At 36.2% G+C, this 14,511-nt stretch overlaps 1 protein-coding gene across 1 annotated transcript in view; it reads left to right on the top strand.

Moving 5' to 3' along the window:
* LOC107701839 (septin-9-like) overlaps positions 1 to 13,768 on the top strand; it is a 14,869-nt gene extending 1,101 nt beyond the window's left edge. The window contains exons 3-8 of the mRNA XM_016503971.1: positions 366 to 503; positions 5,779 to 5,896; positions 8,717 to 8,812; positions 8,995 to 9,091; positions 11,448 to 11,499; positions 11,616 to 13,768. Of these exons, the coding sequence (XP_016359457.1) occupies positions 366 to 503; positions 5,779 to 5,896; positions 8,717 to 8,812; positions 8,995 to 9,091; positions 11,448 to 11,499; positions 11,616 to 11,772 (658 nt within the window). The 3' untranslated portion in view covers positions 11,773 to 13,768. The remainder of the gene's footprint in view (positions 1 to 365; positions 504 to 5,778; positions 5,897 to 8,716; positions 8,813 to 8,994; positions 9,092 to 11,447; positions 11,500 to 11,615) is intronic.
* The last annotated feature ends 743 nt before the right edge of the window (positions 13,769 to 14,511 follow it).

The raw sequence follows: 14,511 nt of genomic DNA, 5'->3' as shown, positions 1-14,511 counted from the left end.
TGCCTCATTGTTCATTCTTGAAGTAAACTTGTGTCCGTTTGGTGATTAAATAAACTGTTTTAGACCGCTGCTCGAGTTGAACGCGATGCGGCCGGAGTGTGTGTGATACCGGTGAGTTCCCCTAGACTCAGCTCTGCGCTTTTATTTTGATTAGTAGTATGGTTCAGTACTGTTTTTTTAATAAAGCACTATTTTAGTTTTTGTTCAATATCCATTAAAAAAAAAAATCGGTTAATTAATCGGTATCGGCCAGTGTGGTCCATCCTAGCTATCGGTATTGGCAAAATCCACTATCGGTCGACCTCTAGTCTTGTTAGATCTCATGTGTTTCCTGGTGTCTCCCCATCTGTCTGATCTGTTTGTAGCTGGCAGCCCATCATGAAGTTCATTAATGCACAGTACGAACAGTATTTACAGGAAGAGATCAACATCGAAAGGAAGAAGAGGATTCCAGACTCACGAGTCCACTGCTGCATATATTTTATTCCTCCTACTGGACACTGGTGAGACACACACACACACACACACACACACACACAAACACATTACATTTAAACTCAAACAAATACCAAACATAGGTTTTTGTTATTGTTACATTATGTTTGCTTAGATAGCAGGGCCTTGTTGATATGATAATCGATTTTTACAAAGCTCATCGTTCTGAAAAGCGAGATGTGCTCTGATTGGCCAGCTATCCAGTGCGTTGTGATTGGCCGAATACCTCAAGCGTGTGATGGCATGCCGTGTCCCGGCGCGACGAGACAAAACCAATAAAACCCATGACAAATGAGGTATTTGTAGCATCCAGTGGGGACATATTTACTGATTATAATGACTTATACTGTCTTTTTACGCATTGCGTTGCATCGCGCCGCGACTCACTAGATTCGTTCAAAAACGCACTTTCATTCATGAATGAAACTCGACTGTGTTTGCTTTTAGAGATGCGCAGCGGCTCAGCTGTTACTATATTTGGAACTATTTTCGTTGATGCAATATATACAATAAGACAATAAGAATGTTTGCGGGAGCGTGACACACACGTTGCGGGAGTGGGCGGTAATGCTCAGAAATTTAGGGGGAGCGGGCTTAAGAAAACTGTCCCGCTCAGGGCTCTAGGCTGCGCGTCGACACTCACGTTTTTTTTTCGCGCTCCCCCATCTCCACCCCCAATCATTAGTGCCGCTTGTTCGGTCTTTGACAGAACATATAGCACAATTTTTTTAAATAGCGCCATAAACAAAATGTATTTCAAATTTAATTCAAGCACTTTCACGGACCTATATTTGTTTTCAAGTAGCTACTTTCCAGACCTTGAATCCATATATCTGAAATTCAAGTACTTTCAAGAAGCGTGGGAACCGTTTATAATATAGGCATAACATAATATAATATAATATCAAAACAAACTGAAGCATTTAAACTCATAGAAGAGAATAGAAAACAAACCGAAGCATTTAAACTGAGATCTGCAAGTTAAATATTTTCAAAGGAAAAAAAAACGTGAACGTGAATTCTTCTATAGCTATCTAAACATCCCTGTGAAGTAGTTTGCACAATACACCTGTGTGTGACTGTAAATGTCTCTGAGTTTTGTTACCGTTCTGTGCCCATCATCCGCTATTTCCAGCACTTAATCAAGCCACTCTTCTACACGAGGACGTTTTATTTCACATCATTGCGTTTGCGTTTGCTCTCGATTTGAGCTATTTCGTCCGCAACCACTGAAGTATTCGGGTTCTACAGCAACTCATTTGGCGTACATCATTCTCTTTCTATGAAACCTGTAAACCGCATTCACCGGTTCTAACTCTATAGCGACATCAACTTTATAGTGGTTTACCCGATCATTGCAATTCTTTCGTTTTTATTAGAATACAATCAAATGGCTTTCCCAACTCATTTTTGCGTGTGCGCGGCACATTATTTCTTCAGCTTAGAGGGAACATTGGTCACTATTATGTAATATTAATGCTCAGATTAACGTAAAATGCAAGCTCATTAAACTTGGATCCTCAAATAAACCATCATTTATACAATTTACTATATTATGTTTTAAGAAAAGTCGTCAAAAAGTCCTGAACCTAAAGTTTTTTTAGCCTACAGTGTAGGCCCTATTTACACTTTTTTATTATTATCTGCTTTGGATGATCCAATACAAGTAAAAGTGGTACAAAACGTTTTGGACCACCATCTTGGAAACTATATTGGACCACATTATTAGTATAACATACTAATCCATCTTAATGCATCCTGGTAAACAGCAATTAGCCACCTACTCTGTCAATCCACCAATGCAAGTTTTGCACTAATGTGCGGTTTTGTTAAGGTTTTTTTTTTTTTTTTTTTTGCATTTGGAAGATTTAGTAAATACAGGAACTTGAGCAAAATACTTGTAAATTCTGCTTGGCAAACATGTTTGCAGATAAAAGAAGTGTGTTTAGGAAAAATGGTGCACACATTTTTAAGAAAAAAATGTAATAAATAAACAAAACAAAACTGATGTAGTTAGTAATGAAATTGGAGACCCTTTCCTCACAAACCGATCAGAAGTGGTCACATGAGACACATTACTACCAAGCATAAACGCACCTCTTGTAACAAAAAAATCATCTTAATATCAGGTGTAAATAGGGTCATATATATCCTTTATCCCTCTCTATTTGTCTGCTATAGTTTTCTAACTCACTTGCATAAATGGGAGTCATGCAAACCAGTGTTTGTGTGTGAGTGTGATGGGGCCAGGGGGAAATTACATGTGGTCCTGTGAGTGGGTTCGTTTCCGTTCTCATTTTCTAGGTATATATGTGTATGTGTGTACTGTCTGCACAGGGGAGAGGAAGTTTGGGGGGGCAGGGTTACGTTTTTTAAAGAGGGTATTTCCTTCCACAAGTGTGTGTTTGTGTGTGTGCACACTGTTATTAGACACTGTCTCACAGCTGCTGCATGCTTGTAAGATATCTGAACAGCTGCTTGTCTTGCCACATGTCACATAACATGAGTACACACAGACTGTAGTTCCTGTGTTTGAAATTTTGTCTTGGAAACAGCCCCATTCACCTCAAGAGTATAGGGGAAATGCATAGTGGGAAATATGGGTGGAGCCAAAGGGGCATTGGGCCCACTGGTGATGGTAGCGGAAGGGTTTTAGCCAAACACAAAACTTTAAATTGTTTGTTCATGTGGTGCCATCAGCCAGTCAGTGTTCATGGACATAGCTGTCATATTTCATATTTCATTTGCAGAATGTTAATGTACATATAGCTGTGCATTTTTTTTTCAGTTGGTTGCTGTGCCATAATTCCACAGTGAGGAAGTTCTATGCTTTGAAAAATGCAGTCTGAATATATCAGCAGTGGGATGGTCTAGCATGTAAAATTAGATGTTTTTATTTAAGTTTCAAGACCACAATACCACTGTCAGCATTTGGCTCTTTACTTTTAAATCATCATGTTTTCAGAAAAGTAGAAACGAATTATAAACCCTTTAGTTGTTGATCAAAGCCCAGATTCAGATGTCAGCACTGGCTGCAAATTTGCCATAAGGTACATTCTTGAACATTTCACACAGACCCTTTGAGACCTTGTGGAAACTTTTATAATCTCATTAGTGGATGTCGCACTCTGGTGGCTAGCCATCTCCATGTAGTTTTGTGGGAAACAGGAAGTAAAACAAGAAGTGTCCACCACAAATGGTGACTCCTTCCTCTATGAAAGAAAGTTGAGACCCACAGATGGGGGTAGGTGATTAAAATATCAAATTGGCTTTTCCCATGCCAGGGCTTGTGCAAGTTATGTGCATCTGATGATGTATTAAGTTTCCTTTCAAATACACACGAGTAAATAAACTGAAGTAAATTACACAAGGAAAATGACCACCCTAAGTGAAATAGGGTACTGTCTACAACCCATTGGGCATTAAATATGAATTAGAATGTCAGGAAGATGATTTTACTTCAGCTCATTTTGTTGGTTAAACAAAATGGTTAAACAGATGACTTTCTTATGGGAAATACTGTGTTCACAATGATCTATTAATCTATTAAGTTAATTTATTAAATGTAATAATAAAAAAAAAATTACCTTTGTTCTGACCTACCAAAGATTTGTAATTAATACCATCAAATGTTTCTGTAAATAGCCCATATGCAGTGTGTTTCATAGCATGTTCTTTAATGATAATTAAAACTGAAAAATAAAATCTTTGATTAAAATTAAAATAAAATGGAAAAATAAAATCTTATAAAATCTTTATAACTTTATAAGTTATCAAATAAATTTATCACATGAAGACCTAAGAGGCAAAAACCTCTAAGTCCCTCTGAGATTTTTTTTTTAAATGAATATTTTTTATGAGGCTCCTATGAAAATAACATTGGGAATTTTTGAAAATAAGGCATTCATTAACGGACTAATAACCTTAAATTTAAGTAAAGTTACTAAAGTTAAATTACTGAACCAACACATAGGAGCCTGATAAAAAATGCTTATTTGAAAGAAAGAAAAAAATCAGATGAACTTAGAGGTTTTTTTCATCTGAAGTCTTCATATATAATACAAAAACATTATATATTACAGACCCTTCATTTCTTTGTAAGTGGGCAAACTTACAAAATCAGCAGGGGAACAAATAAATATTTTCCCCACTGTACAAGTAATATATTATATGTAAAACAATGTACAGTTTTGTAAATACATTGTTTACTATCTCAATTTAAACTCAAGGATTTGAGTTTATTCACTTCTGTATGCCACATAGATACAGCTTCTAATTCAAATATTGCACCCTAGACACATTTCTGTATGTATGTGCTTAAGCATATACAAAACCACAAATGTGTTACAGTTTTGTGGATTTACTAATGCACTATATTTTGTCACTGTGTGGTTATATAATGGTTATATATTCAAATAGGCATGTAATCATCGATGCACGTAATTCCTCACAGGGCTTTTTGTTTATGCACGTGTATATTTTGCGTGTTATAGCACTCAGCGAAATATTTAAAGCCCTGTAGCTTTGCAGTCCTCACCATGTGATAGTTTTGTAAGCCCAGATTGTGACATCTTTTTGTCCTGGGGACTAAGAGGCTCTGTGCATGTTCATTCTAGTTTGTTAAAAAAGGCCAAATGCAGTGTGTTATGTGAGCTGAGTGACCCGGATATCTGGCCATTAAAGATGTCAGTGCTACTTGTTTGTGCCTTGTGGTTGTGGATGCAGTACACACTCCAAATAAACACTCCACAAAGCAGACTTAAATACACATGCTGGCTGGTTGTGTTTTCTAGTATAAGTAATGCAAAGTCACAAGCACTGAAGAAAGTTCAACATATCCTTAAGGGCATAGTTCACCCAAAAATGTACAGTGCATTTAGTTATATTTTCTTACCCCATGTTGTTCCAAACTATGATTTTTGTTCTGCTACAGACCACAAAATTTATGTATTTATTTTTATTTTTTTTCCTTTTTTATACTTTCTGCTATAAGATATAAAAATAAGAATTATATTAGGGTGAATAAATAATGACATGTATATTTGTTCCATTTTTGTAACCCTTTTACCTTCTGTAATAAATTCTCCATATTGGTCAATCATTCGATGCCTTGATTATTTGTGCTGCACCTACAATATTAGAATGTGATGCTTAAGTTTGAAGCAACTGCTACACTGTGTTGTTTTAAATGTTATTGAATAGAGACCATTCTATTTAACACTTTACTTGGTTTTTAATTAATCCATTTTGGGTCTCACTGCATTGCTGTCTTCTCTGTTTTAGTCTGCGGCCAATTGACATTGAGTTTATGAGACACCTAAGTAAAGTGGTGAACATCGTTCCTGTTATCGCCAAGGCAGACACACTCACCCTGGAGGAGAGAGATTTCTTCAAACAGAAGGTACTGTAAGCAATTAATCTCTCAGCTTGTAGATAATGAATCTCTTCCAACCATATGATGAGAGTTTTTATTAGATCTTTTGATTCTTCACCTTGTAAAATTATTTTTCATCTTGTCTGTATCAGTCACCTAAGGTCATAATAGAACGACAAAAATAATTTATTTGAGAGCATCTGGCATGTTTGCCATTAATTTGAAGATAGTTTGCCTCACTCATCCAGAGGCTACACCAGTTGAACAATGATTTATTTTTTCAAGTATTTAACCTCAATACAAACTGCCATCACACAATGTCTGTGGAAATCTCTTTGTGTAAATATCTGTGGGAATCGCCTTCCTGATGGTGTGAATTGGTGCAAAACTGTTTCTTTATGGGCATTTCTCATGGCATTTCTTAAACTTCTGTAACAGTAGCAGACTAAACTGAAGTTGAAACAGAAGTTGGTCATTAGGGTTGGGTCTATGGCTGACAGTCATCACGATGTTGAACCGGCATCGTGATCTCCCCCCCCATACCCCCCACAATCCGCCGCATCCCAATTCCGTGTTCGGAAAGGAAATTAAGTGTACTACGGAACCCCTAAATGGAATAAATAGCCTACGAGATGGGAGGATAAAAAAAAGATTTCAATACTTTCTCTTGCAATTATATCGTTGGGTAATTACTGTATATAAATTGCGGGCATCAGGGAGCCGCTACTAATATGCAGGGCATTGAAACCGCTATCGAATGCGTGCTCTCATTTTACTTTCACTTTCAATTTCGAGATTCGCGATCACACGATGCTACACTATGCTACACCTACCGCACATTTTACAAGATTAGATATTTGTCAGTGGTGCTCAGTATCTGCAAATCATTCGCCATTGTCCTATCAGTCATCTCTCCTTACTCTGTGTATGTGGTAAGTGAACTTTCATGTACTGTAATGTAACAGTCTACCGCTAGCAAGCGGCTAACCATGTACCTTTAGTGACGCTGTATAACGCGTTATTTGTTTTCCGTGCCTTTCTGCAAACGGATTCACGCTTCGGGCACACCCCCTAACCCCGCCCCCCGATGTCATCGTCCATCACAATGTTTCACTGTAGACATCGCCCAACCTTATTGGTCATGCGGATTCGCTGTGTTGACCAACAGAAAACTGCTTGGCTTGAAAGTGACTTCTGTGTGAGCTGTGCTTCATTACATTTGAAAGTAATTTCTATAACCGCCCATAATTTGTAGAATCAATATGGGAAATATCTTTAATCCTGCTTGGACATTCTTAATTATGCAGGGAAAGTCTTTTATCTGGTTGAGTAATTTTATGTTGAATCTTTTTTGGGTTCACGGGCCGGTGAGGCACTTTGTGTTTTATTTGACCTCAACTTAAGTTGTAACTTGGCAGTACTTCACAGGCTGGAGGCAGTTCACAGGATAGATCCAGCAGTGGGCAGCTAGAGTTGGTACATGGAGGTTTGCCATAAAAAAGCAGCACATACATGTGAATCGATGTCTTATCCCTTTAATGTACAGCAATAGCCGGCTGTCCAGCAGTAAGAAGAGATCATAAAGACTGCACGTATCAAGCTCTTTTTATGTTCATTTTCATATAAGTAATTAAAGAGTGACTGAAGAGATTCAGCTGCATGTATTATTTGTATTATTACTTCATGTTTTTATTCAATGAACATGTTTGCATCGTGCTCTTGTTGTGGGTGAAGGCAACTTTATCCTTCTCATACTTCACCTTGCAAAACATCTATTGATTTTACGTGTCTAAAAGCTGCCAGAGGAAACTCAGTGGGTGTCCAAGCTACTGTTTCCTCCTAACATTTGCTTTACCTGCCAAACAGAACAAACCCCAGGCTCTAGAAGCCTTTCGGGCTTGTACATAACTGTTATGTTTGGCTGTGTGGTCAGCGCACAATCCTTAGATCCTTTTCCTCCACCCCACAAGGTCTTTGACATGACAGGAGAGTAGGGTGACACTATTTTCAACCTCGTGAACATTGATGTGGAGTTGCTGAATTTGTCTGGTTTATTTGCTTTAATGTTTAATGACATCACCCACATGGAAGCAGAGAATGAAAACAAACACCGACTCAGAGTGGATTCAGTGAAGGGTGTAGTTTTGATTCGTCGTCATTCATTAAAGCATCCCGCTGGCTAAAAGCTCTCTCACTGTATTCTTTTCATTATGCTCCCAATGGCCAGTTTAAATCTTCACTGCCAGAGGTCTGAAGTCGGATTACGATTATTCAATCTGACATCTGAAAAGCACGGTGACCCTTACAGTGCAGAATATGTCATTAAAGGAAAAGTTTACCCAAAAATGAAATAAATTCTGTCATGCTTCTAGTTCCAAACTTATGACTGACAAAATGACTAAAAAACAAACTGCCACTCACATTCATTTATGGAAAAAGTCTAAATGGTTCATTTACAAATAGGACTAATTCATTATCAAACTCACTGTGACATTTTCGTCTGTACATAACACAAAGTTACTGTATAGCTTCTGATGATTTGAAATATATAGAGTTGAATGAACAATTTTTATGATGCTTTTCCATCGTTTTTAAGCTTGAAAGCTCCAGTCTCCATTAATTGCATGGAAAAGGGCAACCAGTACATTCTTTAATATTTATTCTGTGTTTGATAAAAGAAAGTCAGTCATGAAGTTTAGTAAGAACATTATTTTTTTTTTAAACGACCTAATGTTCTGTGGATGCACACTCTATGCACACTCTATGCAGTGTGCACATATTCTCCAAAGATGAACCAGGAACTAAACACTGTTTCATGGATTCGTTCTGGTGTGTGTGTTTGTGCAGATAAGAGCGGACTTGCGAGCCAATGAAATTGATGTCTATCCTCAAAAAGAGTTTGATGAGGATGCAGAGGACAGAATTGTTAATGAGAAGATCAGGGTATGTCCACTTGTCACTTTTTATCTCTATAACTCAATCACTGATACTGTGGTATTTGTTAAAAAGAGATTGTTCATGTACATGAAGTGGGCTTTTATGTCTTCTTTTTCTGCCTTACTGTATATTGTAATTCCAAGTGTTGCTTTTGTATATTGAATGTTTTCGTGTGATCTCTGTTTTAGGAGATGATCCCATTTGCTGTGGTGGGAAGTGATCAAGAATATCAGGTCAACGGAAAAAGACTTCTGGGCAGGAAAACAAGATGGGGGACAGTAGAAGGTAGTGCACACACAAACATTCAGCTTCTCTCACAACACTTTCCTTCAATTTGACTTTTTCTTGCCCAAAATCACATCTGCAAATCGTCTCTGGCAGTGAGCTTTGTTGTTGGATTGGAGTCCTGTGCTTTTTTTCTTCATTTAAAAACATTTGGTTGTGTGTAAGGAATTGTATGTACTTGTGTCCACATCATCCTACATTGCTTTGATTGTTTTACTGTATTTAAACAGATTTTCAAGATTTAAACAGCCAAACTAAACTTTTAAAAGAGCAACATCACATAACTGTGATGGACTCTATACTTGAACTTTACTTAAGTATACTTACTAAAATAAACTTGAAGTATGCTACCTTTTGGTAAGGGTAGAGACCTGCACGGGACGGATTTTTCAGTCCCGCTCCCGCAGAAATATATCTTATCTGGTCCCTGCTCCCGCCCGCGACATTCATGTTTTGTCCAGCTCCCGCCCGCATAAAAGTAATAGATATAGATTTTTTTCAGTACATCGAAGAAATTTACATGAAATGGTTCTGTAACATCTCCTAAGCTCCACAACATCCCAGCATAAACGCTCCCGATAAAATATTTGTTATTTAGGCTAAGCATCACCATTCACAATCACAGACCACTGTTATTTTTAACAGAAAAGCAAGCATGGGCTGCTGCGTGCATGGTTTGGCATGGCAGAATGCGAGCAGCGCGCTTCCTTTATTACTAAAAGCTGACATCTCAGTTAATCGCGATCCCATAATGCTCTGTTATAACACAATAAATATATGCACAATGAATCTTTCATAGTGTCTACACTTCGTGTGTTAAAATGAGAGGATTCGTGAGCACGCAATTTCAGCACTGCGGTGAGTAGATTCTAACTTAATCACCTCTGATTGGCCATTGCGTTCCAGAAATCAACAGCTGAGTCTGTGATTGGCTACATTGCGCAAACTTTTAAACACGTGTTATAAATAGAAACTATGCCTAGCTTGCACGTTAATCATTTTAATGTTAATATTAGTTGTTCTTTTTGCTTTTGTGCAACAGATAAATAACAATTTATATGTTTTAGACATTTTATGTTTAGATCATTTCTATTTTGCGGGAGTCCCGCGAATCATTTTATTCTCCCGCATCCCGCACACACACGAGTCTCTTCCCGCCCGCACCCGCACTCGCCCATCAAGAGTTGTCCCGCGCCGCACCCTGTTGCGTTGGGTGCAGGTCTCTACTCTACAGTACATTATGGAGCGTTTAACTGTTTAATGCCATTATGTTTTTCATGTTGTACACAAAATAGAAACAAGTATTTAATTCTGTTCTTTGATATTTAAAATTTGATAAAATTATTTTAGAGCATTAGAAAATTAAATATGTAATTAATGCACTTTAGGAAATATAAATTATTTTCAAATTTTGAAAACTTTATTTTATAGCAGATTCAACCTTGACATTTGTTTGTCTTGAGGCATGATGTGAGAGGAACAGGATGGAACTAAATTTAATTGCAAAATATATTAAATGTAATTGCTGTATAATTAAGGTAATTGCTAAACGTAAAGCCCTAATACACAAATTCACATATCTATCTGGTGTTTGTGTCTACAGTATGGGACCTGGTTTCTATTCTTGTTGCCAAGAGCAAATCAAATTCCTATTCCTGATTCACCCAACAGGAATAGATAGCATAAGGACTAAATCAATGTACCATGCAAACTACTCCTCCTCATAGAAAGTCTGTGGCCAAAACTAATAAGAAAACTCAACCTTGCATGGACAGGAGGGTGGTAGAAGTTTATTGGTTATAGGTAGAACCAATCTAATAGCATTAATCTGTGAAGAGTGTTGACAGATTAACAATAGAAGTACTCATTTTCACCCTTACATGTTAGTTTAACTTCCACATTGGTTATAGGTAGAACCAATCTAATAGCATTAATCTGTGAAGAGTGTTGACAGATTAACAATAGAAGTACTCATTTTCCCCCTTACATGTTAGTTTAACTTCCACTAATCAATAAAAAAAAAAAAAAAATAGTTTGATTCATTTGGCTGTGATAATTTACCACACTCAAATGGAACAAGTTCAAATTAGATTTCATTTCCTTTTATCAATGCAATTGCTCACTCTCACAGTGGCCTATTTTAAATGTTATGTTACTTTAAGAAGCATTTTGCGGCTCAAATACTCTGTGTTGTCTGATACAGTACTGCCATCTAGTGGCAATAAGATGCTACTACACTTCAAGCACAATAGCAAATATAGAAACAGCCGGTGACAGACTGTTTATACAATAATTTTTTTAATGACAAAACTACTCTCTAAAACCACATCATTATCTTTTTTTATTATTTTCGCAGTTGAGAACACCGCACACTGCGAGTTTGCCTACTTGCGGGACCTGCTCATCAGGTATTCAATGATTCAACATTTACATTTTATATAGAGTGTTTGTATAAAAAAAACGACAGTTCACTTGTTAATAAATACATTTTAATATAAGTGTTCTCGATCTATATGTTTTCTAGAACTCATATGCAGAACATCAAAGATATCACAAGCAGCATCCATTACGAGATGTACCGCGTACGCAGACTCAATGAGAATAACACGCAACCAAACGGGCAGACAGCAATCCACGCTAATAGTGTACCTGAGCATGAAGTCCTCTCCCATGAGATGTAGATGTCTGTCTGACCATCCACCCATCCATCAATCAGTCCGTCCATCTCTCTTCTTTTTTTTCAATCCCTCAATTTTCAATAGTCTCTTCCTCGGTTTATTCTGACTGGCTGTGTCTGTTGACTATTGTTTTTTAACACCAAAAAAATATTTCCGATCTGTGGATAATGAAACTTTAAGCGTGTAGCAAAATGTGATGTTCTGTAATGAGAGTTTCATTAAAGATGTGTTACTAGCTCTGCAAAATGACATCTGTCAGAAGTTCAACATACTTAACATGCTTAAAGCTCTCTCACTTAATCATTACAAATAAGTGGTTAAATTGCAACTTGAATAAAATCCTACTTTATGGCTATTGGGTATTAAAATGAAGGGCTCTAAAGCATAAAAATCCAAATAAATCATGTTTTTCACTATTTAAAAATATAATGAAACAAAGACAAGTGGAAAAGGATCCATAGTATATTACAGGACTTCTGACTGTGTAGTCACACACTTTTAGGCAAGAGTTTTGATGTTGATTAAAGCGTTGTAAGAGTAACATTTTAGTTGAGTATAACCATAGTGCAGTTTTAGTGTCCCCCGTTTTGTAGTGACTTTGCCCTGTGTGGTATCTTTACCAATCTGTAAAATTCTCATGTACTTGTTGCCATGCCATGTTTTCTTTTTTTCAAGCATTGTTCATTTATTTTGTCATAATAATTATTGTTGTGCTTTTTAATTGTAAAGGCCTTGACATTAATTGTTCTTTTTGTTTTTTATTTGTAAAGTGTTATGTATTTATATGCAGCATCATGTTACCCAAATGTTATAGTGTGGCCTTTGTAGGTCAAATGTTTAGATTTCCAGAATAGCACCACGGTGACCCAAAGCACCTGTACTTAACCTTTTTTTTTTTCCTCTTTTTTTTTTTTTTTGCAACTGTCAGTATTTACTAAAGCAAGTCCTGAGCCATTCTGTTCTCTATCTATATTCTATAATATACATGTGACCATGATTTGTTGATAGATGTATTTCATGTTGTCAGTGGAAAATTATGCAGTTGACTCCCGCAAATGTTTTTGGACACTTAAGCCACACTTAAAAATGCATGGATGTCTTTGCATTATATCCAGTAGCAAAATATCAAAACACATGGCATCTCAAGCACGCTAATTTATAAAGGTTTTTCTTTCCTCGAATAAAGTGTTAGAACACTTATAAAATGTTAATGGAGCATGTTATTGTGATGAACTAATATACATGTGAACAAGAGGGGAGCAGATTTTATACATTCACTAAATCTGACCTTGAGATCTGTTATTTAAAAGTAATTACAGAAATAGGTAAGAAATGTGAAGTTTTGCCATTGCAATTTAGTTAAATGTTTTGGATTTGACAGTTCATACATTTTTATGTGTGACTAAAGTGTCCAAAATTGTACAAATATTTTCTGGGCTAATATTTGAACAATATGGGAGAAGTTGATATATGCTAGCCATTTTTAATATATGAGACATATACTAACCATTTGTCTATTTAAAGGAATAGTTCTGACCATGTGGATGCCATTTATATCTTAGCCTATTTGCAGATGACCTGTCACTTATTTTTCTTATGTACAGTTGTTGTTTTTTACCAAAAGATTATGCATACTGATTAAAAATGGGGACAGTTTTGATTCTAGTCTCAGGTTCCACAATCCCACCCAGTGCTGCCTAATGATTTACATAACAATTGAAAAAAATGACATGGTTGTCTCAGTCCTGGCTGTCAGAAAATTCTTGGTGTCAATCATTTTATTTTGCAGCCATAATAAAGGGAAACCACATCCTAATCTCAAAGACTTATAATGTTCCATTCAACCAATATTGAGCAATGTCATGTCCCGAATGGCCAGAAATATGATTAAAACAGATTATTTTATGAATATTGTACACCCATTGTATTTTGTTGTAGTATAAGGTAAGAATTATCTTATTATTGTAGATTTGGAAAAAATAAAGATTGCTATTTTTTATTGTCGTCTAATTTTGTATCTGATTATTTCCTAGTCTTAACAATTATTTATTTTCAGGCACTTCGGGTTGTAGGAGAAAATACATTACACATTATAGCTAAATTATAGCTGCATTAAGAGACTGCTGGGCTTGTGATTTGTTCTGCATATCATCACATGTTGATAAGTTTATGAATCAGAAGGTAAATTATCTTATTATTGTAGATTTGGAAAAAATAAAGATTGCTATTTTTTATTGTCGTCTAATTTTGTATCTGATTATTTCCTAGTCTTAACAATTATTTATTTTCAGGCACTTCAGGTTGTAGGAGAAAATACATTACACATTATAGCTAAATTATAGCTGCAGTAAGAGACTGCTGGGCTTGTGATTTGTTCTGCATATCATCACATGTTGATAAAAGTTTATGAATCAGAAGGTAATATGTTCCTTGTAAGGTCTCTGATGTAATGATCATGAGAAAATTATGCTAAACCCAATATAAAAATACTATAGTGAAAATATAATCTTTAAAACAAAGAGATGAAACAGACCATATTCTGTACAGAAGCCTAATGAAAAAGGGAAACATTTATTCAGCACTTTATTTATCCAGCTATGGAAATAATCAAAATGTCATTTCACCAGGAGCCTCCAGCAGCGCGAGAGAGAAATTGATAGTAAATGAAGTCATTTGTATCCTTGGGCATGTCTGTATATTCAGTAAGTTACAAGAAAGTGGAAAATAAGTTATTAAAATGTT

This window comes from Sinocyclocheilus anshuiensis, unplaced genomic scaffold (assembly GCF_001515605.1).
Source record: "Sinocyclocheilus anshuiensis isolate Anshui unplaced genomic scaffold, SAMN03320099.WGS_v1.1 scaffold310, whole genome shotgun sequence".
In the NCBI taxonomy this organism is placed as follows: domain Eukaryota; kingdom Metazoa; phylum Chordata; class Actinopteri; order Cypriniformes; family Cyprinidae; genus Sinocyclocheilus; species Sinocyclocheilus anshuiensis.
Note: the sequence above shows the minus strand (reverse complement) of the source record. Positions and strands in the feature narration are given on the sequence as shown.